This window comes from Lissotriton vulgaris, chromosome 1_1 (genome assembly GCF_964263255.1).
Source record: "Lissotriton vulgaris chromosome 1_1, aLisVul1.2, whole genome shotgun sequence".
NCBI lineage: Eukaryota > Metazoa > Chordata > Amphibia > Caudata > Salamandridae > Lissotriton > Lissotriton vulgaris.
Genome location: NC_141685.1, coordinates 1,012,389,373 through 1,012,414,445, shown reverse-complemented (window position 1 = coordinate 1,012,414,445; position 25,073 = coordinate 1,012,389,373). Strand labels below are relative to the sequence as shown.

The following is a 25,073-nucleotide window of genomic DNA, read 5'->3' as shown; positions in this document are numbered from 1 at the left end:
TGTGTGGAGAGGTACGCAGCCTGCGGCGGATGGTGGGGTGAAAGGGGGGCACTTGCGAGTGGTTAGAGGCTTGTTTAAGGGTGCGGATACGGGGCTTGGGCTCAGGAGCAGAAGATGTGGCGTAACAAGACGGGGCTATACTTGGAGCTGGGGCTCAGACGTCTGAGGGACGCGGGGGGGCACAGGAAGAGGCTGAAGGGGGATGGGTGCAGGGTGGGCGCTGGTGAGGGGAAGGTGCCCCGGACTGCGGGTGCTCAAGTAAAGTGAAGGAGTGGGGGGGGCTGGAGCACGTAGCGGTGGAAGGAAGTCACGGTGGGGTCTACTTCTAGACAACGGTGCAAAGATAGCCAAAAGCGCGCCAGGGGCACTAATTAGGGACCATGGCAGAGGCAGTGTCGGTTCGGATGGCAGCGTAAAGGAGGGAGGGACTGGGTTTGGTGGGAGGGGGCCATCCAGGAGAAGGAATGCATAGAGATAAGGATATAGGAGGAGATATCGGAGCGGGCGAGGGATGACCAGCCAAACGGTGTAGGGGCGGTGGGAGGGGGCCGTCGTCAGGAGGAGATTTGGGGGGGGCGGGCGCCGTGGAGTGCCCGCTCGGCTTTGTGTGCCGTCACAATGGTGTGCCCAGTTCCGCAGTACATGCGCCCTGTTTGGGACGATCTGCAGGATGGTCTAGTGGTCCCTCCCTCGCACCGTTATATAATGCAGACTTTACCCAAAGGTGTCGAGCGCGTCACAATGGGAACAGGAGGATACATGGAAAAATTACAAGTGAACCAATTACAAAAGGAAAGGTTGGGTTGCATGGGGCAAAGGTGACAATTGTGAGCGACAATTGGGACCCTCCTCCCAGCCACTGTGGAAGTTAAATAAGGGGGCAATTGTCAAGACAACAGGGATGCGAAGGTCTACATGACAATGGGTACATGACAATTTGGTAGTTAGGAGGTTCAAATGGGGAATAGTTAATAACAGACCTCTGCCTCTCGATAGTATGAACATCCCTTGCTTCTCCGGCGGCGGTCAAGCTGAAATGGCTTCAGCAAAGAGCCAACATTTTCCGATTCGGGGGCGTGGTTTTCGTTCTCTCCTCTTCCCATTGGCTGGAAGGTAAAATTTCAACCAATGGGAAGAGGAGAGAAAGAAAACAAGAAAGAAGCAAAAAAAAACGCCCCCGAATCGGAAAAAGACGGGGCTTGAACGGAGTGACGCCCCTCTCCTCCAATCGCTGGCCTCCGTTTAGGAAGCCAGCCAATGGAGAAGAGGGGCGAGTTCAAGCCCCCTACTAAGAAACATTAAATCTCTGACCGAGACTGCGCAAGCCAGGGTCGTAGCCCGCGGGGTGCCTGGCGGCCACGCATACATGCCATGGTCTTAAGTAAAAATCTGGCATTTATAAAGCCCTTCTCCCGCTCTACACTTCATGTAAGGTAGTCATTAAATGCCCCCAGCGTAACTTAAATGCCGGAATGGACTTGCCCCCATCGCCCTTGACTGACGTAGGGAAACAGGAGGATACATGGAAAAATTACAAGTGAACAAATTACAAAAGGAAAGGTTGGGTTGCATGGGGTAAAGGTGAGAATCGTGAGCGAATAAAAATACAAGTGGTTGGTTGGCGTGGGGGGGTTGCGGGGCGAAAGGAGTCGTGAGCATAGAGAAGTGCTGCCAGGGAGTTGGGACCCTCCACTGTGGAAGTTAAATAAGGGGGCAAGTGTCAAGACAACAGGGATTCGAAGGTCTACATGACAATGGGTACATGATAATTTGGTAGTTAGGAGGTTCAAATGGGGAATAGTTAATAACAGACCTCTGCCTCTCGATAGCGTGAAGATCCCTTGCTTCTCTGGCGGCGGTCAAGCGGAAATGGCTTCAGCAAAGTGCCGACATTTTCCGATACGGGGGAGTGGTTTTCGTTCTCTCCTCTTCCCATTGGCTGGAAGGTAAAATTCCAGCCAATGGGAAGAGGAGAGAAAGAAAACAAGAAAGAAGCTAAAAAAAACGCCCCCGAATCGGAAAAAGACGCCCCTCTCCTCCAATGGCTGGCCTCCGTTTAGGAAGCCAGCCAATGGAGAAGAGGGGCGGGTTCAAGCGCCCTACTAAGAAACATTAAATCTCTGACCGAGACTGCGCAAGCGCAGCCTACGGTCCTCGACCTAAAAAGGAGTCCATACACACTAGCAAGACCCTCGACAATGAGAGTGAGGTGATTTTGGGCAGCCATGTACCGAGTATACTAGCATGGGAATACTACAGGCTAATAAGTAGAACAGGCACGATAGTCTGGAGAGAATCAGGTTAACCAATGCCTACTTCTGCAGTGGTAGGACAAGCTGACATCAGGATGATGTTGAGATCCTAGCATCAGTAAAGGAGGCAGTTGAGTTGTCACTTGGGGAGAGCAGTGACTTTTTGTTTGTGCCACCTTTCTGCAAAGATGTTAACATTTTGGTCAAGAGGATAGTTAGTGAAAGATGTTGGATTTCCTTCAGAGGCATAGTGTTCTGGAGAAGAGAATGCTCAAGATGGTGTTTAAAGGTCGACAGGAAGGCAGAATGGTTTCATCAGGTTGTGATAATCAGAGGTGTGTTATCTCTTTTTGAAGCATCAAATTGGAAGGATCTGGAATGTAGCTAGCTCTAGTAGATTTTCTGTGTTTAGGCTTCATGGTTTTCTTTGAAATGTAGGTGCTGAGGGCTTGCATTAAAAGAACTAATGCATATCCCTTGGGATCATGTTCGCGCTACATAAAACTTTATAAATAAATAATGCTAGCCTCTGTTTCTTTAACACCATCAATGCTGCAGCAATTCCCCCTCTGTGCTGCAGATCCTTTACTCCCATTGTTCATGACGAGCTCAGCTCGTCATGAGCACACGAGCAGTGTACTGCATGATGAGCTGAGCTCGTCATGAGCATCAAAGAGGTTAATATAATTTAGATTCTCCCAACACCTATAAAGGGAATTGTCATTCCACCACCAAATTCCCTGAATCAGGATTAGAGGAATTTTACTCTTGTGAAGGACATTTACAAATAAGAATGCAGAAAATCACATTGCGCCTACGGCTGCTCTGATACCACAAAATTACCTCACACTTTCTTACCAATATTATTCTTTAGTTTCTCCAGGTTCATGTCCATATTCGCCTTGTACGTCTCCTGCTCTTTATTGAAATCTCTCAGGTCCTTCAACACTATGAAGACAGAAATCTTTGGTGAGGTGTGCAGGCTGGTCCATGGCCAGGCGCTGTAAGTATTTGATACCACAAAATTACCTCACACTTTCTTACCAATATTATTCTTTAGTTTCTCCAGGTTCAGGTTCATATTCGCCTTGTACGTCTCCTGCTCTTTCTTGAAATCTGTCAGGTCCTTCAACACTATGAAGACAGAAATCTCTGGTGAGGTGTGCAGGTTGGTCCATGGCCAGGAGCTGTAAGTATTAAATGCTCTACAACACATTGCATCCAGGAGTCAGTTTCCTCTTTGGTGCCAGTTGGTTTCCAGGAAGTTGTTAGTAAACCCCATGATATTAACAAGTCTGTTGGTATAGGATGGTGTGGTGATATCTGATCTTTTCATTGTGCTACTGTGCAATGAGGAGAGGAACCAATGGACCAGTCCCTACATGATAGTGCTGCTGTCAATAGTGCAGCAGGTGCAGTAGCACCAGGACCCAGTTCTATGGGCCCTCTAAACTCCAGCTATTAGTGTTTTGCTACTTCAGAGTTGGCTAGAGACCATTTTACTTGATTTTAATAGGGCTCATGATATCCTTGCTACACCACTGGCCCTATATCTCATCTCTCCCAGACCTGACACCGCTTGATATATAGCTGTCCCCATCATCCAACACTCTTTTTGTGTACTCTATTGAGGACAGGAAAAGTAAGAGCTGGTAGACAGGGAATCTGTTTAACACACACAGGATGCATAATGCGGTTAATACATAAGCACAGTACCAAAGGAATCAGAGCATTCACTGTTTGGGAAATGTTGGCTGCAGGGGCTCTAAGCAGAAATGGATTCTCACAACAGCAGGAAGAAGATGCTGCTCGAGCCATCATACCAGTTGCCTACACACGCATACGAAGTGGAAAGCTTCACATTGAGTGTTAAGATGACTTCTATATTGGGCCATGTTAACCTAAGGAACAGCAAACCCACCCTCTGGCTCTCTTCTTCAGTGGGTGGATTTCCAAATGCATAACTGAGATTTAATCTACATTTTAGGGTGCATTCTACACGTATCTGTTGATTGGGATTTATTCTGATGATCAAAGCGTGTTCTCCATTGACTTTGTTATTAGAATTTGATCTAAAACTCCAATAAAATAGTAAAGGAAATCAAATCTAAATCTGTGGTGGATTCTCCAGTAGAATAGTGACTGGGATTTAATTTCTGCCTTCCAAATGGACAGGTGAGCCAGACTCAATCTAAAATTCAATGTGTGTTCACCAGTGTGCTGTATTTAATCAGGTAATTTAATCCGAATCTGTGGATATCTTCCCCAGCGCCTGGTCATTGACATTTAATTTAAAGGTCAGCATGCATCCTCCAGTTGGCAGGTGATTGTGAGTTAATAATAAACAGTAAATCCTGAAAAAAGATGATGAAAGTTTTCTTAGCTAAACTGTTTATGATCTGAAGATTATGGTGTATTCTTGGTAGGCTAGTGATTGACATTTAATCTGACGGTCAGGGGTCGTTTGCCATTGGACTGGTAATTGGGGCTTAATTTAAAACTCAAAATGTGGTCTTCCAAGGGCAGGTGGTTTAATATGGTGATTTTAACTAAGTCTAAGGTTGTCTACCCAGAGGGCTTTGGTGTTCCATTTCATCTAAGATTCAGTATGTCTTGTCTGTTGAACTGGTGAGTGGGATTTAATATACATTTTAGATGTTCTTCTTATCATCAGATTTAATCTAAATGCTAATTCTATTTAATATGAAGGACCGGTGTGTTCCGCAATGGGCTGTTGTGTTTGATTTAATCAAAAAGTTGATGCCTCTACAGCAAATGTATGATCTTAATCAAGTCCAAATCGCAGAGTTTGATCTAGAGCAGTTAAATGATTAAAAATGGAATCTAAAAATCATAATTGCTCCTATTTGGATTGCGGTTTGTCATATTTTTTCAGTGCATTAATCCCTACATAAAGAACATGGGGATAGATTATCCCGCAGCAAATTCTAGCAAATGTCTAGGTACAGACACTCTTACCATGACTTATGTTCTCTGATATGCCCAAAGTCATCGTCTTCAGTTCTTCTGACAACTTTGCGTCTAAAAAAAAATAAGAGGAAGGTTTAAGATTCGGTATTTCAAATTAGACAAATAAAAAATCAGTTTTCAGCCTTTCACCTCCGTTTGAGTGTTACGGTGTTTATTCCATCACCTATCGACAGGAACAGACCATTTCTAAAGTGCCTTCCCTTGTGTGTTTTCCTTCATGTTTGGGCAAATGTGTTCAGCTCACGTGCAAGAGCATCTGAGCCTGATCCACAATTATGTTTTGCTGCTTGGGTGCACCATTTCTGTAAGCCACAAGACTGTCTTTAAGGCCAATGTTGCAATCTATCACCCTTTTGTTACCATTTATGGTGCGTTGAAATGCAGCTAGTTGAAATTGCTGTAAAGGAACATAAGTCCCAGATACACTCACTTTTATAGTTGTGACTGGAATTTCTTCCTTCCAAACCACAGCTGCTGCCAGGAGCAGTTCCTTCATAGGAGCAGAGGAGTGAAGCCTCTGCAATGATGCCACCTCTGCAATGCCACCAGCATGTGGGGAAATAAGGATGCAGACAGGGTTAAGGGGAAAGGTTGCTTTATTAGCATACACGCAATTATCTGCATTCAGAGAGAGGGCCAAGCGTTTGCTGCTTCACCCTCGCGGTCGCCTCGAGCATGCGCACTCGCTCTTGAACGGCCGTCTTCGTGCGTTGCGTCGTGACGCAACACACAAAGACTAGAGCGCAACTCTACATATCTCCCCTTTTTACACACACACAAAAGAGTCTACTCAGTCCCCGGGGGCTTAACATCCCCCCAGTTCAAAGTCTCTGAGATGGTGGGGTTTAACCACCACTCTGCCAGCGCGGGTATGTCTTACCGGCGTGGAGGCTTCTCGGCAAATTTGGGCGGAAAATCCGTTTCGCTCGCGGATTTTGCGGATTTTTGGGAAATTCGCAATCCGCGAGATTTGCGTATTTCCCGCAAAATCCGCACGCAGACGATTTTTTTTGCGGCGCGCGGCGCTGGTGATACAATTTTTGCGGCGCGCGGCGTTTATCATCATTTGCCGAGTTGTTTTTCTCGATAGTTTGCGAGTGCTGCGCCATTTTGGATCTTGCTGTGTGATCCCGCGGGAATTGGCGAGCGCGATTACGTCATCGCGGCTTGCCAGCGATAGTTTGTCAACGCGAGTACGGCGAGATCACGTCTCGCGGTACTTCGCAATTGCGAGATTTGAGATGCGGCGAGCAGCAAGAATCTCGCACAAGCGAAAATATAAAATTTGCAATTCTGCACAAGAAATCCTTCAGCAAGCAGCATAAACCTTCTTGAAATGATGATTTTTATCTGAATAACTCCTTAGGTTGACATTTGCCTGCACTTTTTTAGCGAGGAGTCCATTTTGGGGAGGGGGGGAGGGGGGTGGGAGGAAGGAAGTGCCCCACAGTCTTCAACTTCCTGTTCCTGTTCAGCAGGCTCCTCCCAGTGCTTTGTCCATCTCCTGGTCACTTTTCATTTGGATCTGGAGCTGGAAGGATTACTTTTTGTTGATGCTGCTGGATCTTTGGATTTGAGGCCTTTTTGGCTTTCTTTGGATCACTGTTGGATTAGAAATTTTACAAGTAAGTTTGTTTGGGGCATTACAGTTGCTGCATCTAAAATTTTGGAATTTTCGATTTTTGGGCTGTTTTGGGGCCTTTTGCCCATGGGTACTCAGTGGTGGGTGGACTGAGTCTTTCTGTGGGTTGTCTTGAACTTAAACATCATGGAGGGCATGGATGGATTGGGATTGTGCAGATTTTTCAGTGATTTTCGTTTTTTGGGGCTGTACTTGTGGCCTTTTCACCAGGGGTATTTGAGTCTAGCATGGGCCTAGTCTTTCTGTGGGCTGTCTTGAACTTAAACATCATGGAGGCCATGGATGGAATGGGATTGTGCTGATTTTTCAGTGATTTTCGTTTTTTGGGCCTGTACTTGTGGCCTTTTCACCAGGGGTATTTGAGTCTAGCATGGGCCTAGTCTTTCTGTGGGCTGTCTTGAACTTAAACATCATGGAGGGCATGGATGGAATGGGATTGTGCTGATTTTGCAGTGTTTTTCGATTTTTGGGGGTGTTCATGGGGAGGGACAGGCCATGTGGCTGGTGGCCATTTTGAGTGCAGCTACAGGCACTGGCCATGTGCTGGCAGGCAAGTGGCCATTTTGAATGCAGGCTTTGTTGTTAGGCCTGCAACCATTTTGCCTACTTTTCAACCTTTATTTATGCCCAGGGGTAGTGAGTCTTGCATGGGCCTAGTCTTTCTGTGGGTTGTCTTGAATTTAAACATCATGGAGGCCATGGATGGAATGGGATTGTGCTGATTTTTCAGTGATTTTCGTTTTTTGGGCCTGTACTTGTGGCCTTTTCACCAGGGGTATTTGAGTCTAGCATGGGCCTAGTCTTTCTGTGGGCTGTCTTGAACTTAAACATCATGGAGGGCATGGATGGAATGGGATTGTGCTGATTTTGCAGTGTTTTTCGATTTTTGGGGGTGTTCATGGGGAGGGACAGGCCATGTGGCTGGTGGCCATTTTGAGTGCAGCTTCAGGCACTGGCCATGTGCTGGCAGGCAAGTGGCCATTTTGAATGCAGGCTTTGTTGTTAGGCCTGCAACCATTTTGCCTACTTTTCAAGGGTAGTGAGTCTTGCATGGGCCTAGTCTTTCTGTGGGTTGTCTTGAATTTAAACATCATGGAGGCCATGGATGGAATGGGATTGTGCTGATTTTTCAGTGATTTTCGTTTTTTGGGCCTGTGCTTGTGGCCTTTTCACCAGGGGTATTTGAGTCTAGCATGGGCCTAGTCTTTCTGTGGGCTGTCTTGAACTTAAACATCATGGAGGGCATGGATGGAATGGGATTGTGCTGATTTTGCAGTGTTTTTCGATTTTTGGGGGTGTTCATGGGGAGGGACAGGCCATGTGGCTGGTGGCCATTTTGAGTGCAGCTACAGGCACTGGCCATGTGCTGGCAGGCAAGTGGTCATTTTGAATGCAGGCTTTGTTGTTAGGCCTGCAACCATTTTGCCTACTTTTCAACCTTTATTTATGCCCAGGGGTAGTGAGTCTTGCATGGGCCTAGTCTTTCTGTGGGTTGTCTTGAATTTAAACATCATGGAGGCCATGGATGGAATGGGATTGTGCTGATTTTTCAGTGATTTTCGTTTTTTGGGCCTGTGCTTGTGGCCTTTTCACCAGGGGTATTTGAGTCTAGCATGGGCCTAGTCTTTCTGTGGGCTGTCTTGAACTTAAACATCATGGAGGGCATGGATGGAATGGGATTGTGCTGATTTTGCAGTGTTTTTCGATTTTTGGGGGTGTTCATGGGGAGGGACAGGCCATGTGGCTGGTGGCCATTTTGAGAGCAGCTACAGGCACTGGCCATGTGCTGGCAGGCAAGTGGCCATTTTGAATGCAGGCTTTGTTGTTAGGCCTGCAACCATTTTGCCTACTTTTCAACCTTTATTTATGCCCAGGGGTAGTGAGTCTTGCATGGGCCTAGTCTTTCTGTGGGTTGTCTTGAATTTAAACATCATGGAGGCCATGGATGGAATGGGATTGTGCTGATTTTTCAGTGATTTTCGTTTTTTGGGCCTGTACTTGTGGCCTTTTCACCAGGGGTATTTGAGTCTAGCATGGGCCTAGTCTTTCTGTGGGCTGTCTTGAACTTAAACATCATGGAGGGCATGGATGGAATGGGATTGTGCTGATTTTGCAGTGTTTTTCGATTTTTGGGGGTGTTCATGGGGAGGGACAGGCCATGTGGCTGGTGGCCATTTTGAGTGCAGCTACAGGCACTGGCCATGTGCTGGCAGGCAAGTGGTCATTTTGAATGCAGGCTTTGTTGTTAGGCCTGCAACCATTTTGCCTACTTTTCAACCTTTATTTATGCCCAGGGGTAGTGAGTCTTGCATGGGCCTAGTCTTTCTGTGGGTTGTCTTGAATTTAAACATCATGGAGGCCATGGATGGAATGGGATTGTGCTGATGTTTCAGTGATTTTCGTTTTTTGGGCCTGTACTTGTGGCCTTTTCACCAGGGGTATTTGAGTCTAGCATGGGCCTAGTCTTTCTGTGGGCTGTCTTGAACTTAAACATCATGGAGGGCATGGATGGAATGGGATTGTGCTGATTTTGCAGTGTTTTTCGATTTTTGGGGGTGTTCATGGGGAGGGTCAGGCCATGTGGCTGGTGGCCATTTTGAGTGCAGCTACAGGCACTGGCCATGTGCTGGCAGGCAAGTGTCCATTTTGAATGCAGGCTTTGTTGTTAGGCCTGCAACCATTTTGCCTACTTTTCAACCTTTATTTATGCCCAGGGGTAGTGAGTCTTGCATGGGCCTAGTCTTTCTGTGGGTTGTCTTGAATTTAAACATCATGGAGGCCATGGATGGAATGGGATTGTGCTGATGTTTCAGTGATTTTCGTTTTTTGGGCCTGTACTTGTGGCCTTTTCACCAGGGGTATTTGAGTCTAGCATGGGCCTAGTCTTTCTGTGGGCTGTCTTGAACTTAAACATCATGGAGGGCATGGATGGAATGGGATTGTGCTGATTTTGCAGTGTTTTTCGATTTTTGGGGGTGTTCATGGGGAGGGTCAGGCCATGTGGCTGCTGGCCATTTTGAGTGCAGCTACAGGCACTGGCCATGTGCTGGCAGGCAAGTGGCCATTTTGAATGCAGGCTTTGTTGTTAGGCCTGCAACCATTTTGCCTACTTTTCAACCTTTATTTATGCCCAGGGGTAGTGAGTCTTGCATGGGCCTAGTCTTTCTGTGGGTTGTCTTGAATTTAAACATCATGGAGGCCATGGATGGAATGGGATTGTGCTGATTTTTCAGTGATTTTCGTTTTTTGGGCCTGTACTTGTGGCCTTTTCACCAGGGGTATTTGAGTCTAGCATGGGCCTAGTCTTTCTGTGGGCTGTCTTGAACTTAAACATCATGGAGGGCATGGATGGAATGGGATTGTGCTGATTTTGCAGTGTTTTTCGATTTTTGGGGGTGTTCATGGGGAGGGACAGGCCATGTGGCTGGTGGCCATTTTGAGTGCAGCTACAGGCACTGGCCATGTGCTGGCAGGCAAGTGGCCATTTTGAATGCAGGCTTTGTTGTTAGGCCTGCAACCATTTTGCCTACTTTTCAACCTTTATTTATGCCCAGGGGTAGTGAGTCTTGCATGGGCCTAGTCTTTCTGTGGGTTGTCTTGAATTTAAACATCATGGAGGGCATGGATGGATTGGGATTGTGCTGATTTTTCAGTGATTTTCGTTTTTTGGGCCTGTACTTGTGGCCTTTTCACCAGGGGTATTTGAGTCTAGCATGGGCCTAGTCTTTCTGTGGGCTGTCTTGAACTTAAACATCATGGAGGGCATGGATGGAATGGGATTGTGCTGATTTTGCAGTGTTTTTCGATTTTTGGGGGTGTTCATGGGGAGGGACAGGCCATGTGGCTGGTGGCCATTTTGAGTGCAGCTACAGGCACTGGCCATGTGCTGGCAGGCAAGTGGCCATTTTGTATGCAGGCTTTGTTGTTAGGCCTGCAACCATTTTGCCTACTTTTCAACCTTTATTTATGCCCAGGGGTAGTGAGTCTTGCATGGGCCTAGTCTTTCTGTGGGTTGTCTTGAATTTAAACATCATGGAGGCCATGGATGGAATGGGATTGTGCTGATTTTTCAGTGATTTTCGTTTTTTGGGCCTGTACTTGTGGCCTTTTCACCAGGGGTATTTGAGTCTAGCATGGGCCTAGTCTTTCTGTGGGCTGTCTTGAACTTAAACATCATGGAGGGCATGGATGGAATGGGATTGTGCTGATTTTGCAGTGTTTTTCGATTTTTGGGGGTGTTCATGGGGAGGGACAGGCCATGTGGCTGGTGGCCATTTTGAGTGCAGCTACAGGCACTGGCCATGTGCTGGCAGGCAAGTGGCCATTTTGAATGCAGGCTTTGTTGTTAGGCCTGCAACCATTTTGCCTACTTTTCAACCTTTATTTATGCCCAGGGGTAGTGAGTCTTGCATGGGCCTAGTCTTTCTGTGGGTTGTCTTGAATTTAAACATTATGGAGGGCATGGATGGATTGGGATTGTGCTGATTTTGCAGTGTTTTTCGATTTTTTTGTGCTGTATAACTGAACTGATGTTCCTCTGTCTTCCATTGTTTTTAGGTGCACAAGACTCAAGAGAACCACCAGTGCCAGGAAGAAGTCCTGCAGCGGTGTGTGTGTGTAGCATAACGTCACACGACGTCACGTCTGGCCTCAGACAACTCTACAATTCGTGCAACTGCGGCCTGCTGTCTGACCTGCTCTGAAGAAGATGGCCCCAAAAAAAGGTCTCCGTAGCTCCTCTAGCAAGAAAGTTGCTAGTAAGGAGCAGAAGAAGCAAGTTACCAAGGAGGCTGGTGTGCCACCCGCCACGTTTTTTGGGAGAAAAAAAAAAAGTACGCCTGCAGCAGCAGGATCTGCTGGGGACCAAGCTGGGAGCAGCACCCCTGCTCCATTGGGTTCAGTGCCTCCACCACCACGCCAACTTAAGTCAAAGCCCTTGAGTGCTTCAGAGGCAGCCAGTGTACTTCTCCAATCACCATCGACCAGTGATGTTGGCTCATCGCAAGAAAGTAGCAGCAATGTCCCTGAATCAACACAGGTTGTTGTAACTCATCTGACAAGTGTTGAACAACCACAGCCGCAACAACAACACCATGTGCAAGTACACGCCCAAGTACATGTGGAAGGAGAGGCAGCAAAAGGAGATGCGCAAGCAAAGGTGCATGGAGGTTCACAAGTGCCCACAATAGTTGTTCCTCCCGAAGTAGGGGCACATCAGGAAATCGACAATGAAGCTGAGGTATCATTGGAAGCCACTCCTCCTGAGGATCATTCATTGTCTTCCACATCCCTAGCAAGGAAAAGATCAAGGGGGGTGTCTACATCTTCTTCAAGCCCACCTCGTTCTGATGCAAGTGATCTGTCTTGGGAACCACAACTGCGGTCTGACAGTGAGGCACACCATGATCTGACACAGGTACCTAAGCGTAAAAGGAAGGTCGTCGAAAAACTCATACCTATGGAGTGTGATGAGGCTCAACAAGAAGTGACAGATACTGCTGGTGATGAAGCCTCTCACGATGACGACGAGCCAGTCATCACAAAGGTCACTGCAGCCCCACCGGGCATGCAGCAAAGAGACATTTTGACCCTATCCCGAGAAGCTGCTGAGCGTGATGATGATGTCGGCGAGGAGGCAATGGAAATGTAATCATTAGATTTGGAGTTAAGTAGTACACCAAAACCTACCGCTTCCATATTTCTTCCTCGCAAGAAGGTACCCACCTCGTCCTCGACCTCAATTCGTGGTGGTGAAAGTGCAAAACGTACTGAAGTTCGGCAATCCACATCCTCCACTTCATCTGGCATTAGCAGCAGGACCACCACCACCAGTATCGCCGCCTCCTCCGGCCCCCAAAGACATTTCAAGTCTCCAGTTTGGGACTTCTTTAGTGTTTGCCCAAAAATGGAAAACGTAGCCATTTGTAGCCTTTGTAAGGTTCGAGTTGGTCGTGGTAAGCTTGGTTCTAACTATGGTACCGGAGGCCAGAGAGGTCACCTTAAGAGAGCGCACCCTGTCCAATGGTTTCCGCACCTAGAGGCGTTTAAGCAAGCCGGAATAGCACGTAATGAAAACGTTGATTTTTCTTCTGATGATGACGAGGAGGAAGAAGACGATTCAAACACTTCACTTACACCCAGTACCCCTGTCAGCAGCACACCCCATGTAAGGCACACTAAGAGTGTGGGAGAGAGTGAGACATCAATGCGGAAAAGTTCATCAGCGAGCGTAACTGGGTCGAAGATATCATCATCATCCCGTAAATCCTTGGTCCAGGGCAACATTAAAAAGATGTTGTTTACAGAAGCGCAATATGAACGCAACCACCCACTGACGCGTCTGTATAACACTAAGCTGGCTAAAATGCTAGCTCTGGACCTTCTCCCTTTTTCTTTTGTAGAAGGGGTTGGTTTTCTAGAATTAGTGGCAGCGCTCTGCCCTAAATGGAAGGTTCCTAGCCGGTTCTATTTTGCCCGAGTTGCGGTTCCAGCACTACATGAAGATGTTCTGAAGGTGATTGGGGCAGCTTTGCAGAAGAGTGCTGTTCACACTATACATCTGACAACAGACATGTGGACCAGTGGCGCAGGCGCTGATTACATGTGCATCACTGCACACTGGGTCTCTTTTTCAGGGGCTAAAGCAAAGCTAAACGCAGGTGTTGACGCGGACATTGTTTTTAAAGCTGCTCGGAAACATGCAACACTAGCCATGTTTGGTTTGGAGAAACGTCACACAGCAGAAAACATTTTGGATGTCTTTAACACAAAGGTCCTTAACTGGCTGTCCCCACTAAAACGCTAGGTTGGTTATGTTTCCACGGACAATGGCGCCAATATAGTTAAGGCCATGAGGGACGGTTACTATTTCAGAGTGCCGTGCTTGGCGCACTGTATAAACCTGGTTGTTCAAAAATTCTTGGGTAATAAAGGCAGTGCAGTGTACAGTGTATTGGACACCTGCCGAAAAATGTGCAACCATTTCAGCCATTCTTTTAAGGCCCGGAAGCAGCTGAGGAGCCTGCTATATCAACGTAAAATGCCAGTGAAAGCACTCATCCAGGAGGTGGTAACACGTTGGAACTCAACCTTCTACATGCTTGAGCGTCTGTATGAGCAGTATACGGAACTCGATCAATATTTCCTTACAGAGGGTACAGAGGAGCTGAGGATGGGTGCGGCGCAATGGAACATAGTTCAAAGCCTGACACACATGCTTCGTCCTTTTGAGTTCTTCACGCGTGCAGTCAGCAAGGAGGACTCTGATTTGGGAAAAGCTATCCCATTGTTGTACATGCTGGAGGACCAACTGAAGGAGGTGTGTTCTGTGTTTGAAAAAGATGACAAAAACCAAGACTCTTTGCTTCTGGCTGAGAAATTATTAGAGCTCCTACAAGGTGATGAACGTCTTAAAAAGATCCACTCAGAACAGCATTACATTTGTGCTACTATTCTGGATCCACGCTACAAAAAGGCGCTGGCAGGCCAAGCATTCTTTCCTTTTGATGATGAACATGTTCCAAAGTACAAACGTTGGCTAGCCTTGTCAGCCAAGAGGTTTGAAACAGAACTGCTGAAAATTGAAGGAAATGGCAGTACATCAGCAGGCCATCCCCAGTCAAAACAATCCACTTCTGCACCTGTGGCTGTGGCACAAGTGACCTCTCAGCCGTTAAAGACACCGGCAACCGGATCATCTGCACGAGACACAACAGAAACATTGGAGGCTGAAGAGGATTGGCTAGCTCTGCGCGGGTTTGGTTCTCAAAAGGTCAGAGGCACAGCAAGAGCTAAGCAAAGTGGAGGAACCTTTGATGAGGACCTTGAGTCGATGGTGAAGGACTATCTGAATGACTCAACAGAGGTCTATGTTAATTCTGACCCATTGGCGTATTGGCATGGGAAAAAAGAATTGTGGCCACAGCTCACCAACCTGGCTTTAAACTACTTGTCTTGCCCACTCGCAAGTGTGTCTTCTGAACGGGTTTTCAGTGCTGCTGGTGGCATTGTAACTCCCAAACTGAGCCGCCTCTCGCCCAAAAATGTGGAGAGGTTAACAATGATCAAGATGAATCAGCACCTCATACCACCAGATTTCAGAGTACGAGAAAGCGTGCCGGATGAAGAGGAGGTGGCCAGCAACATATATGAGGGAATTTCTACTCTGTCAGGTGACACTGAGCTCACCCTGCCTGAATTCGCAGAGTATGATGACGAAGCCTTATTCTTATTCCTGGACCGTGATACCGAGCCCTGAAAATGAGACAACGAATCAATAACTTTCTTTTTCATCCTTATTCACTTTTATTCCTGTGTGTCTGTCTTTCTTTGTTGTGCACAGTTAATATATTTCAAACTTTAATCAGATAATCACAAAATCAAGCCCATCAGCAGAACTGTCTTCACTGGTTTGCTAATTGATTTGAAGTTGCCGCAGTCTGCATTCCTCAGGTTCACAAGTTCAGAAGAACATGCTCCTCTATCCTCCTCCTCCAGACTCCTATTTCCATCAAACCAGAGGGCTGGTTTACGCCCAATGAAGAAAGACTCAGCACTTGTGGGGGTGTTTTTGTACCTCTTTGCAGGTGAGTTGACGGCTCTGGGGCCATTGCTGGGAAGCTCTAATACCGGATAAAAGTGTTTTGGACCAAATCCCAGGCGGAAATTTTTTTTGTGTTTTTGATGACTTGCTTGCCTTTGAGGTGCTCTTCTGTTTGTGGGTGAGTTTCGGGGTCTGGGAGCACTGCTGAGACACTCTAATCATGATTGCATTTGCTTTTCAGGAAATCCGTCGTGGCAACCCCGACTTATGGCCTAGCTACGCAGCGCGTTTGGACCGAAGGCCGAGAAATATTGCAAGTATGAGATTTTGCTTTTGGCCTGTTTGGGGGTGTTATGCTTCTTGGCGGGTGGGTTGGCGTGTCTTGGGGCATTCCTGGGAAGGTCTAATACCGGGTAGAAGTGGTTGGGACAAAATCCAGGCCGATTATTTTTTGGCTATTTCTGACATTTTGCTCAATGTAGCGTTTTCGGGGGCCTGTTTGGGGGGCTTCCTGGTGTTTGTGGGTGAGTTTCGGGGTCTGGGAGCACTGCTGGGACACTCTAATCTTGATTGCATTTGCTTTTCAGGAAATCCGTCGTGGCAACCCCGACTTATGGCCTAGCTACGCAGCGCGTTTGGACCGAAGGCCGAGAAATATTGCAAGTATGAGATTTTGCTTTTGGCCTGTTTGGGGGTGTTATGCTTCTTGGCGGGTGGGTTGGCGGGTCTTGGGGCATTCCTGGGAAGGTCTAATACCGGGTAGAAGTGGTTGGGACAAAATCCAGGCCGATTTATTTTTGGCTAATTCTGACATTTTGCTCAATGTAGCGTTTTCGGGGGCCTGTTTGGGGGGCTTCCTGGTGTTTGTGGGTGGGTTTCGGGGTCTGGGCGCACTGCTGGCTATATATACTTTACTTTGCAAGAGGTTTGAAGCAAATCCATGGTGGCAGAGGGGAGTTAGGGCCTAGCTGCAGAGCGCGCGCGGAGTGATTTGGGAAATTTGTGAAAAATTGACTAAGTCCCCATTTTTGTACTTTTGCTCTTTGGCTGTTTGGGGGTCTTCTACTCGTTTTCTCCTGGGTTGACGGCTCTGGGGCCATTGCTGGGAAGCTCTAATACCGGATAAAAGTGTTTTGGACCAAATCCCAGGCGGAAATTTTTTTGTGTTTTTGATGACTTGCTTGCCTTTGAGGTGCTCTTAGGGGGGGTTCCGTCTGTTTGTGGGTGAGTTTCGTGGTCTGGGAGCACTGCTGGGACACTCTAATCTTGATTGCATTTGCTTTTCAGGAAGTCCGTCGTGGCAACCCCGACTTATGGCCTAGCTACGCAGCACGTTTGGACCGAAGGCCGAGAAATATTGCAAGTATGAGATTTTGCTTTTGGCCTGTTTGGGGGTGTTATGCTTCTTGGCGGGTGGGTTGGCGGGTCTTGGGGCATTCCTGGGAAGGTCTAATACCAGGTAGAAGTGGTTGGGACAAAATCCAGGCCGATTTTTTTTGGGCTATTTCTGACATTTTGCTCAATGTAGCGTTTTCGGGGGCCTGTTTGGGGGGCTTCCTGGTGTTTGTGGGTGAGTTTCGTGGTCTGGGAGCACTGCTGGGACACTCTAATCTTGATTGCATTTGCTTTTCAGGAAATCCGTCGTGGCAACCCCGACTTATGGCCTAGCTACGCAGCGCATTTGGACCGAAGGCCGAGAAATATTGGAAGTATGAGATTTTGCTTTTGGCCTGTTTGGGGGTGTTATGCTTCTTGGCGGGTGGGTTGGGTTGGCGGGTGTTTGCCTTGGGGCATTCCTGGGAAGGTCTAATACCGGGTAGAAGTGGTTGGGACAAAATCCTCGCGGAAAAGCCTTTTGGCACTTTTTGTAACTTAGGGTTCGTTAGGGTTTGCCCTAGCAGCAGGATTGCATGTGTTTCGAGGTGTTCTAGATTTTTGCAACTGAGTTCTGGGGTCTTAGAGCACTCGTGAGAATGTGTAATTTTGGTTGCAAGTCATTTGAAGAAAAACCATGGTGGGAAAGGGGGGATTTGGCATAGTTAAAGAAAGCCTTTGCCACTATTCTTAACTTAGGGTTCGTTAGGGTTAGCAGTATTTCTATTGCATGTGTTTGAGTGGGGGGGGGGGTTTCGAGTCTTGGAGCGATGCTGGCTATGGCTAATTTTGCTTGGTTGCTTGCAAGTGGTTTGAATGCAATCCACGGTGGGTAAGGGGTAATTAGGAAGGGGGTACTTCGGCCTACTTTTACTTTCAAAGTAAGTTTTGTCACCAGTTTTCTGCTAGGCCTCGTTTTTTGAGATTTGATTGGGGGTCTTCTACATTTTTGCGACTGGCTTTAATAAGGGTCTGGGTGGGAGCACTGCTAGGAAGATCTAATTTTGTTCTAAAACACAGTTTACAGTACACCTAGCTTGAGGGGAAAGATCCCCTACATTAATTTGCCCATACTTATTTATCCTTCAAAAGGTGACTCAGACAGAGTACGCACTTTCAAAAATATTGTACTGTCTACTAGGAAAATCAAATTGTGACTTTTTGCACTCCACAGCCTACATACCTTATATTTATTTATCAGTGGTGTTGTAATATTATATCACTTCCTGTTTTTCGTTGAATAATTGCAGGCCGGGTTTCAGTCTCTGCAATGGGGAAAAAAGGATGGAGTCAGGCTTCACAGTAGCGAGCCACAATTCAGCATCAGGCAGGCAGTGGACAGGGTGTCTTCTGGTGACCAACATCGATGGACGAAGCGTCGGCTGCAATGGAGGAGTGCCGCTAATAAGAGGATTTTTTTTCTGCAGGCAACTTACTTACCACTTCCAACAGGACAACTACAACCACATAGATACAGTATCCCTTGCCTTTTTCTCTGACTGTGACTGCATTTCTTGGATCTCTCTCTGCTTCTAAATTGATCCCTTAACACATCACTTAGTCCACTCCACTATCACATCTGCACCACACATAGTCATTTGTAAGTGCTCCTACGTAATTCGCAAGTCGCAGCACGCCCCAGGCCGTAGAGGACTGGGATGGCCCCAATGATGAAGCATGTCACCAAGGGGCAACCCTGGTGAGTGAGGGGACACCTAGAAAAAAAGCAATTTCTCCTTTTCTATCTACTATACCTTCCAGACCAACCCCATTGAGTGTTGTTGTGAATGGATTTATAGTGACCAGCAAGGCTCTCGGGTATCTGGCTACAGAGACCTTATGTTGAATATCGTTATCAATAATTCCACACAGGCCCTGTACTGTCGCATTCTTTCTTCCACAGTTGTCGAAAGTACTACTTACTTTTCACTGACATGCATGCAGTAGTGCATGCACTTTCAAAGATTGATGGATAGGTTTGTTGTACCCAAAGAATTGTTTATGTTCAATTGTTTGTCTATGCTGTGCTTTTTTTACAGGGTGTCTTCTGGTGACCAACATCGATGGACGAAGCGTCGGCTGCAATGGAGGAGTGCCGCTAATAGGAGGATTTTTTTTCTGCAGGCAACTTACTTACCACTTCCAACAGGACCACTACAACCACATAGATACAGTATCCCTTGCCTTTTTCTCTGACTGTGACTGCATTTCTTGGATCTCTCTCTGCTTCTAAATTGATCCCTTAACAGTACACATCACTTAGTCCACTCCACTATCACATCTGCACCACACATAGTCATTTGTAAGTGCTCCTACGTAATTCGCAAGTCGCAGCACGCCCCAGGCCGTAGAGGACTGGGATGGCCCCAATGATGAAGCATGTCACCAAGGGGCAACCCTGGTGAGTGAGGGGACACCTAGAAAAAAAACAATTTCTCCTTTTCTATCTACTATACCTTACAGACCAACCCCACTGAGTGTTGTTGTGAATGGATTTATAGTGACCAGCAAGGCTCTCGGGTATCTGGCTACAGAGACCTTATGTTGAATATCGTTATCAATAATTCCACACAGGCCCTGTACTGTCGCATTCTTTCTTCCACAGTTGTCGAAAGTACTACTTACTTTTCACTGACATGCATGCAGTAGTGCATGCACTTTCAAAGATTGATGGATAGGTTTGTACCCAAAGATTTGTTTATGTTCACAATTGTTTGTCTATGCTGTGCTATTTTTTCTTGTCTCCCAAAACCTTTCCCAAAAACCCCCGTACCCATCCATTTTTCAAACCCTAACCCTCTTCCCCCGGGCTGTGTGGTTTTGATTGATGTGTGACTAAATTACAGCAATAAATCCACACACTTGCTGGGGAGGATAAGGTGATAGCAACAGGCTGGTGAAGAAATACGAGGATATATTCTTACTCTGCTTGACAAAGAACCATGGCTAATGTCAAAGAACTTCAACTGAATTAGTAGTTATACTTTACCATTTGTTAGGCTACAATGTGGCACTGTTCTACTGTACTTCTGTCACCTGCTATATTCTCAGTTGTACCGTTGAATTGCTCAGGAGGACAAACCAGATTTCATTTTCTTTTTTTTCATAGGCATGCAACTGCCACTGTGTCACACCACTAGTACCACCGCTATGAGGAAATTTTATCCGACCAAGATTGCCAACCTTATTCGCTGTTTCCCGTGGAGCCAGCCCTGGGTCTAGCCCTACTTTCAAACACAAATTACAGGTAAGATAAGCGTTTGGTGGTTTGGGGGTATAATGGAGTATTAGTAGGAGAGACGAGAGACTGAAGGTAGTACTACTAAAGTCCTAGGACTCTTGGATTCACTTCACTTAGTCTGTGAAAGGCACTTAGTGTTGAAAACATTTGGGCATTTACACTTAAAGGAAGAAAATGGAACTAAACTTTCAGGAAAACAAAGTCACTGTTAAACCCCCACCCACCAGGCAAGCAGTAAGAAACGAGTATGCTCAGATAAAGTTTGAAAAAGTATATTTATATCCCTAACAAAATAATCTCCCGCAAGACCCTCCCTAACCCCAACGATTGTCCTTCAAAAGTCCCCAAAAACCCAACTCCCAATTCCCACCCCCCAAAAGTCTCTAAAAAAGGGGCAAGGGACACTATGGGTGGATGCTGTCAACTTTTTGGGCCAGGGCATCATGCTCCTGGCGGAGCAAGGCGTGCTCTACGCGGAGCCCCTCCAACTCCTTTGAAAAGTGGTGGAGCTCCTGCTGGAGGCGGGACACCATCAGGGTACTGCGGCGCAGGCGTGCCTTCAATGCCTTGTAGGTGCAACGGCTGTGAGAGGAAGCTGTTGTCCTTGCTACTCGGCGGTGGCGTTTGGCTTTGGCAGCCCGGCTCAGTCTGGGTGGACCACTGTGCTGGGTGGCACTGGCAGCCCGTGGGGGAACGGAGGCCGATGCAGACGACGTAGTTGTTGTGGTCGACTGCACACTTTCTTCGTCCTCCAGGGCCACCAGCCGCCGATATTCGGCCACAGTGGCATCGATCCTCCGTTGCCGGGCCGCTCTAGCCAGCTCCTTCCTCCTTGTTCGTTTGGAAGGAGAACCTATATGAAGAAAGAAAGACATAGTCTGTAACCAATGCTCTTTAAGATTAACTCAATCATTCAGCAGAAATTTGTGTTGCACTACAACTAGCAACTTGCAAGCGCATTACATAACTATTGAGGCCAGTATCTATCTAACCTCACACTTCTTCATCCTTGCTCTAACATTAGTGGGAGTTTAAGGAACAAATTCTACGAGCACTATGGACTTCCATTGGAGTCGACTATGAAAGTACACCAGTCTTATTCTTCTTCTTGTCTCTTGTTTAGGAAAATTGGTACGTTATCTTCTGCAAGCCGGCATAATGCCAGCGCAGTAAACTTGCACCCGAGAAAAAGAGACGCACGCCATGAGGAGTGACCTAGACTTGCGTTGCGTTACTGTACCCGTCCAGTACATGCAGGTGGTGAAGCTCTTACTTTTCTATTACGGGTGGCACTGAGAATACTCTGTTACAACTCAAGGGCTACTGCTTAATTAATTTAACTTTCACCCTACAGTGGAAATGAGTACTAGAAATGGAAAATTGAAGAAGATAAATAATCTGATTATCTATCACTTCACATGGGATCTTTTTGCTTATATATGGGATGACTTTAGGTGCTTTGCTTTTTATTGAGTGACCAGTGATACATCCACACATGAATGACTGAGTACTACTAAACTTATTAAGAGAGGTAGGGAGTGGCCACCGTAATAACCGGATCTATGCTGTGCTTGCAATACAAACTACTGCTACTATTGATGGTAGTATTTGGACAAAATTAAAACTTCTTTTCCTTGCCTTTCCTACACTGGAACGGACGTGCGGGTGCAGTGTTACATGCTCTTCAAAGTTACACTTAGTTCATCCACTGACCGTCTACTCTCTCTAGATCATGGGTACTCACAAACTTTCTCTCAGGGGCTAAATTTACAGTGTAGTTTGTGGCCGAGGGCCGCACTGGTGGGGGCGGAGTCAGAGGGGGCGGGGCTAAAGCAAAACGATAACTTGTGACTATGAGGTTGCACACAGGTCCCTGCAGCAGATGCCCTCATCCACTGAGCCACCAGACCCAGCATTTACATACATCTCTCTCCCTCCTGCTCTCCCTCCTGCCCTCCCTCTCCATCTCTCTCTCCCTCCTGCCCTCCCTCTCCCTCCCCCTCTGTCATCTCACTGTGTGTGTGTCTATCTGTGTCAGCCTTCAGCCCGGGTTGAGACCGCTTCCTTAACGCGCACACACAGGCAACAACACCAAAGTACTTAACAGGTCTTTAAAAGACCATTAACATATTATTGAGGCTTTGTTTGTTGTAGCGCCCCTGCATCTCCACCCTGACAATCACTGCTTGCCCGGCCCCACAGAGCAGAGGCTTTGTTCTATTTCACCTCTTTGTGGCCTTGCATCTCCACTCTGCTCTGTGGGGCCCGGGGGAGCAGTGATTGTCAGAGTGGAGATGCAGGGGCGCTAACAGGTGAAATATAAAAAAAGCCTCTGCTCTGTGGGGGCCGGGGGAGCAGTGATTGTCTGCAAGGTCTGCGCACCGCCAAGAAAGGCTTGCCAGGCCACCACCGGCCCGCGGGCCGTACTATGAGTACCCCTGCTCTAGATACACATATGCTATCTAAGAGTCAGATAGTAGCATGATCCAGGTATATGGACACATACAGTTTCTGTGTCACCCACCCAGGCTGTTGTCCTTCCACCCATCATTGCTTCATCATTCACCCAGCCATGCATCTCATATTCTTGCCTTCCCAGCTAGTCTTCAATCTCATTAAGTAAGGAATATATAAGAGCTTACCTCTGGCCGCCACCATCACCGTCTCAACTCTCACAGCCGCCGCCTCCTCCCCTGAAGAATCGCCCTCCGCCTCCGTGTCGAGCACCACCACCTCCACACTGGCCCCGCCACCAGATGTTCCACCTACAAAGTACATTTAAGAATGTTAGAATAAAGCACTCACTAGTCTTTGGTCTAGGAATGAAGACATGTGAAAACAATGTAATTTGTGACTGTCTACTTTAAAGTTAAAAAAAATGTCCCTTTTTCCAGGGAAGGTTGTCTTGCTGCACTTTTTGGCACAACTGATGAAGGCTGTTTTTTTAACACGCACCATTTTTCTCCACACAGACAGAAGATGGACTTCTAACAACAAGATCAAGTTGAAACCAGGTGAGAGCTCGGCTCGACCACAAGAAATGTCTTCAATTAATCGTCAGCACTAACCACTTTTCCATTATCAGTTAAACGTTTAGTTTTATTATGACTTCATTTTAATAAATGTGTTTACTTTTAATAAAGCTTTTAAACTTAAATACAATCTGTGTTTTTTGGTCCAGACTAGAGTGACTGAGCGAAAGGTTTTGCAATTTTTGCAAGCATGAGTCCAGATAGAACACTTTAAAAGACATTATGGACAATCCCAGAGGACTGCACTAAGTTGATAGAGCTATTGCTGACTAGAATCATGGGAGTTTCGCCAACCGTGCAATCTTAGTTAGCTACACAGACAGACTAATAAGAATAATCTAGTAATACCACAGGGAGTCATAGTAGAGGCAGGATAAGAATTTAGATACAGTCTGCAAGAAGATCAAAGACAATTTTGAAAAAAGTCAAATGAGGAACGCTAGGAAAAATAGGTACTAGTCTAAAATGAAAACTTACTGGGGCCAGCAGAGGAGCCCTCGCCTGCCCGATCCTGGCCCTGTTGAACAGCATCCGCCGCCTGCTGCTCCTGTGTCCTCCTCTCGCCCCTGGGGGGAGCTGACGTACAACATGAAAGAAAGAAAAGAAAACATGGATGATTGTTGCTTGTCAATGTCAACCAAATCAAACATTTCAAAAGAACAATAACAAAATATTTCCGCGAAATTATATTGATTAGGGTTAGTTTTCATTTATTTGCGGACCTGTGACTTCGAAAGTCACGTAACTCACTAAACAAAGTACTGAAAGGTTCACCTAGGACTAGCAGGCAGTAGTCCGCAGGCAAGACGCAAAGTGACAGACAAACTCCATTGTGATTTCAGTCAGATCAGTGACAACACTAACAGTTGCCTGCTACATTACCAGTCATTTAAATAGTCAAACTATCAATCCACCGCCACTATTTTTCTTATTGTCAGGGGTACAAAGGAAGGGGCAGATTTAAGCCCCTTGCGGCTCTTTTGCGCCGTTCTTGCGTGACTTTTGTGACACAGCAGCTAAACAAAAAAGGGCGCCATGGTGCGGCGTATAATATTATAACAACGTGACGCATTTGGGAGATGCATCCCGTTATAAAGCCCTGCGCCATCAGGGGGCGTTCCGGCGCAAGGGAGGGCATTCCTGCGCTGGAACACATCCTAAAAGTGGCTGAGGGAAATCTACAAAATTTCAATCAGTCACCTTTAGGACAATGATGCGTCACACAAACCCTGCACCTGCTTGAAGCAGACGTACGGCTTGACCCAGCATTGGGGAGATAGGGTACCCCAGAGCATTGCTGGAGCTGCGCCATTGTTGCGACGCAACTCCAGCAGTAAAGCTTCGGTGACGTTTTGGGCCCATGGTGCGCCGCATTGCAAATACGGCGCACCATGTTTGGTGGTGGTAGCGGGCCGCACAATTAATGGCGCATCCCTGCTACTTTGCAGGGATGCGACGGTAATTGCAATTCTGCCCCTTAGGGGCATACTTACTTACGCGTTCTGGCGCATCTCCAGAGATGCGCCAGATCAAATGCGTCACGCAAAACTACCCCTGCGACACGGCAGATGCGCCTCATTTACAATGCGGCGCGCCCTGGCGCAAGGGTAGGCACTTGCGTGACGCATCTCGTCACGTAAGAGCGGCGCATCGCTGGAGTCACGTCGCCAACGCAATGCAACTCCAGTAATGCTCAGGGCCACCCAATACTTAACATGCTGTGTCAGTCCTTTCGCCTGCTTCGAGCAGACATAAGGAATTGAATTGACGTAGCAGCGTCGCAGAAGTGCCTGCGTTAAATCTTGTAGATTTCACGCAGGCAATTTTGCGAGGCGCACAGCCGCCGGACCGCCCACCCTGCGTACTAGGAACGCACCCATTGTGGTGCAGGCCCATGGCTTTATAACGTGACGCATCTCCTTAGATGCGTCATGCTGTAAATGACTCGCAGGGATGCGGCCCGTTTACGCCGCTGTTGCGTCACGCAAGGCAACGTAAA

The 25,073-nt window shown here is 47.0% G+C and overlaps 1 protein-coding gene across 2 annotated transcripts in view; it reads right to left on the bottom strand.

Moving 5' to 3' along the window:
• Nucleotides 1-25,073, bottom strand: part of LOC147748414 (hepatic lectin-like) — a 156,058-nt gene that overhangs the window by 38,764 nt on the left and 92,221 nt on the right. Inside the window, exons 8-10 of one of the 2 annotated variants that reach the window (XM_086961264.1) lie at nucleotides 5,232-5,294; nucleotides 3,297-3,386; nucleotides 3,111-3,200 (exon numbers count right to left, since the gene is read on the bottom strand). In XM_086961264.1, the coding sequence (XP_086817390.1) occupies nucleotides 3,111-3,200; nucleotides 3,297-3,386; nucleotides 5,232-5,294 (243 nt within the window). The remainder of the gene's footprint in view (nucleotides 1-3,110; nucleotides 3,201-3,296; nucleotides 3,387-5,231; nucleotides 5,295-25,073) is intronic. The other variant, XM_086961272.1, reaches the window with a different exon arrangement.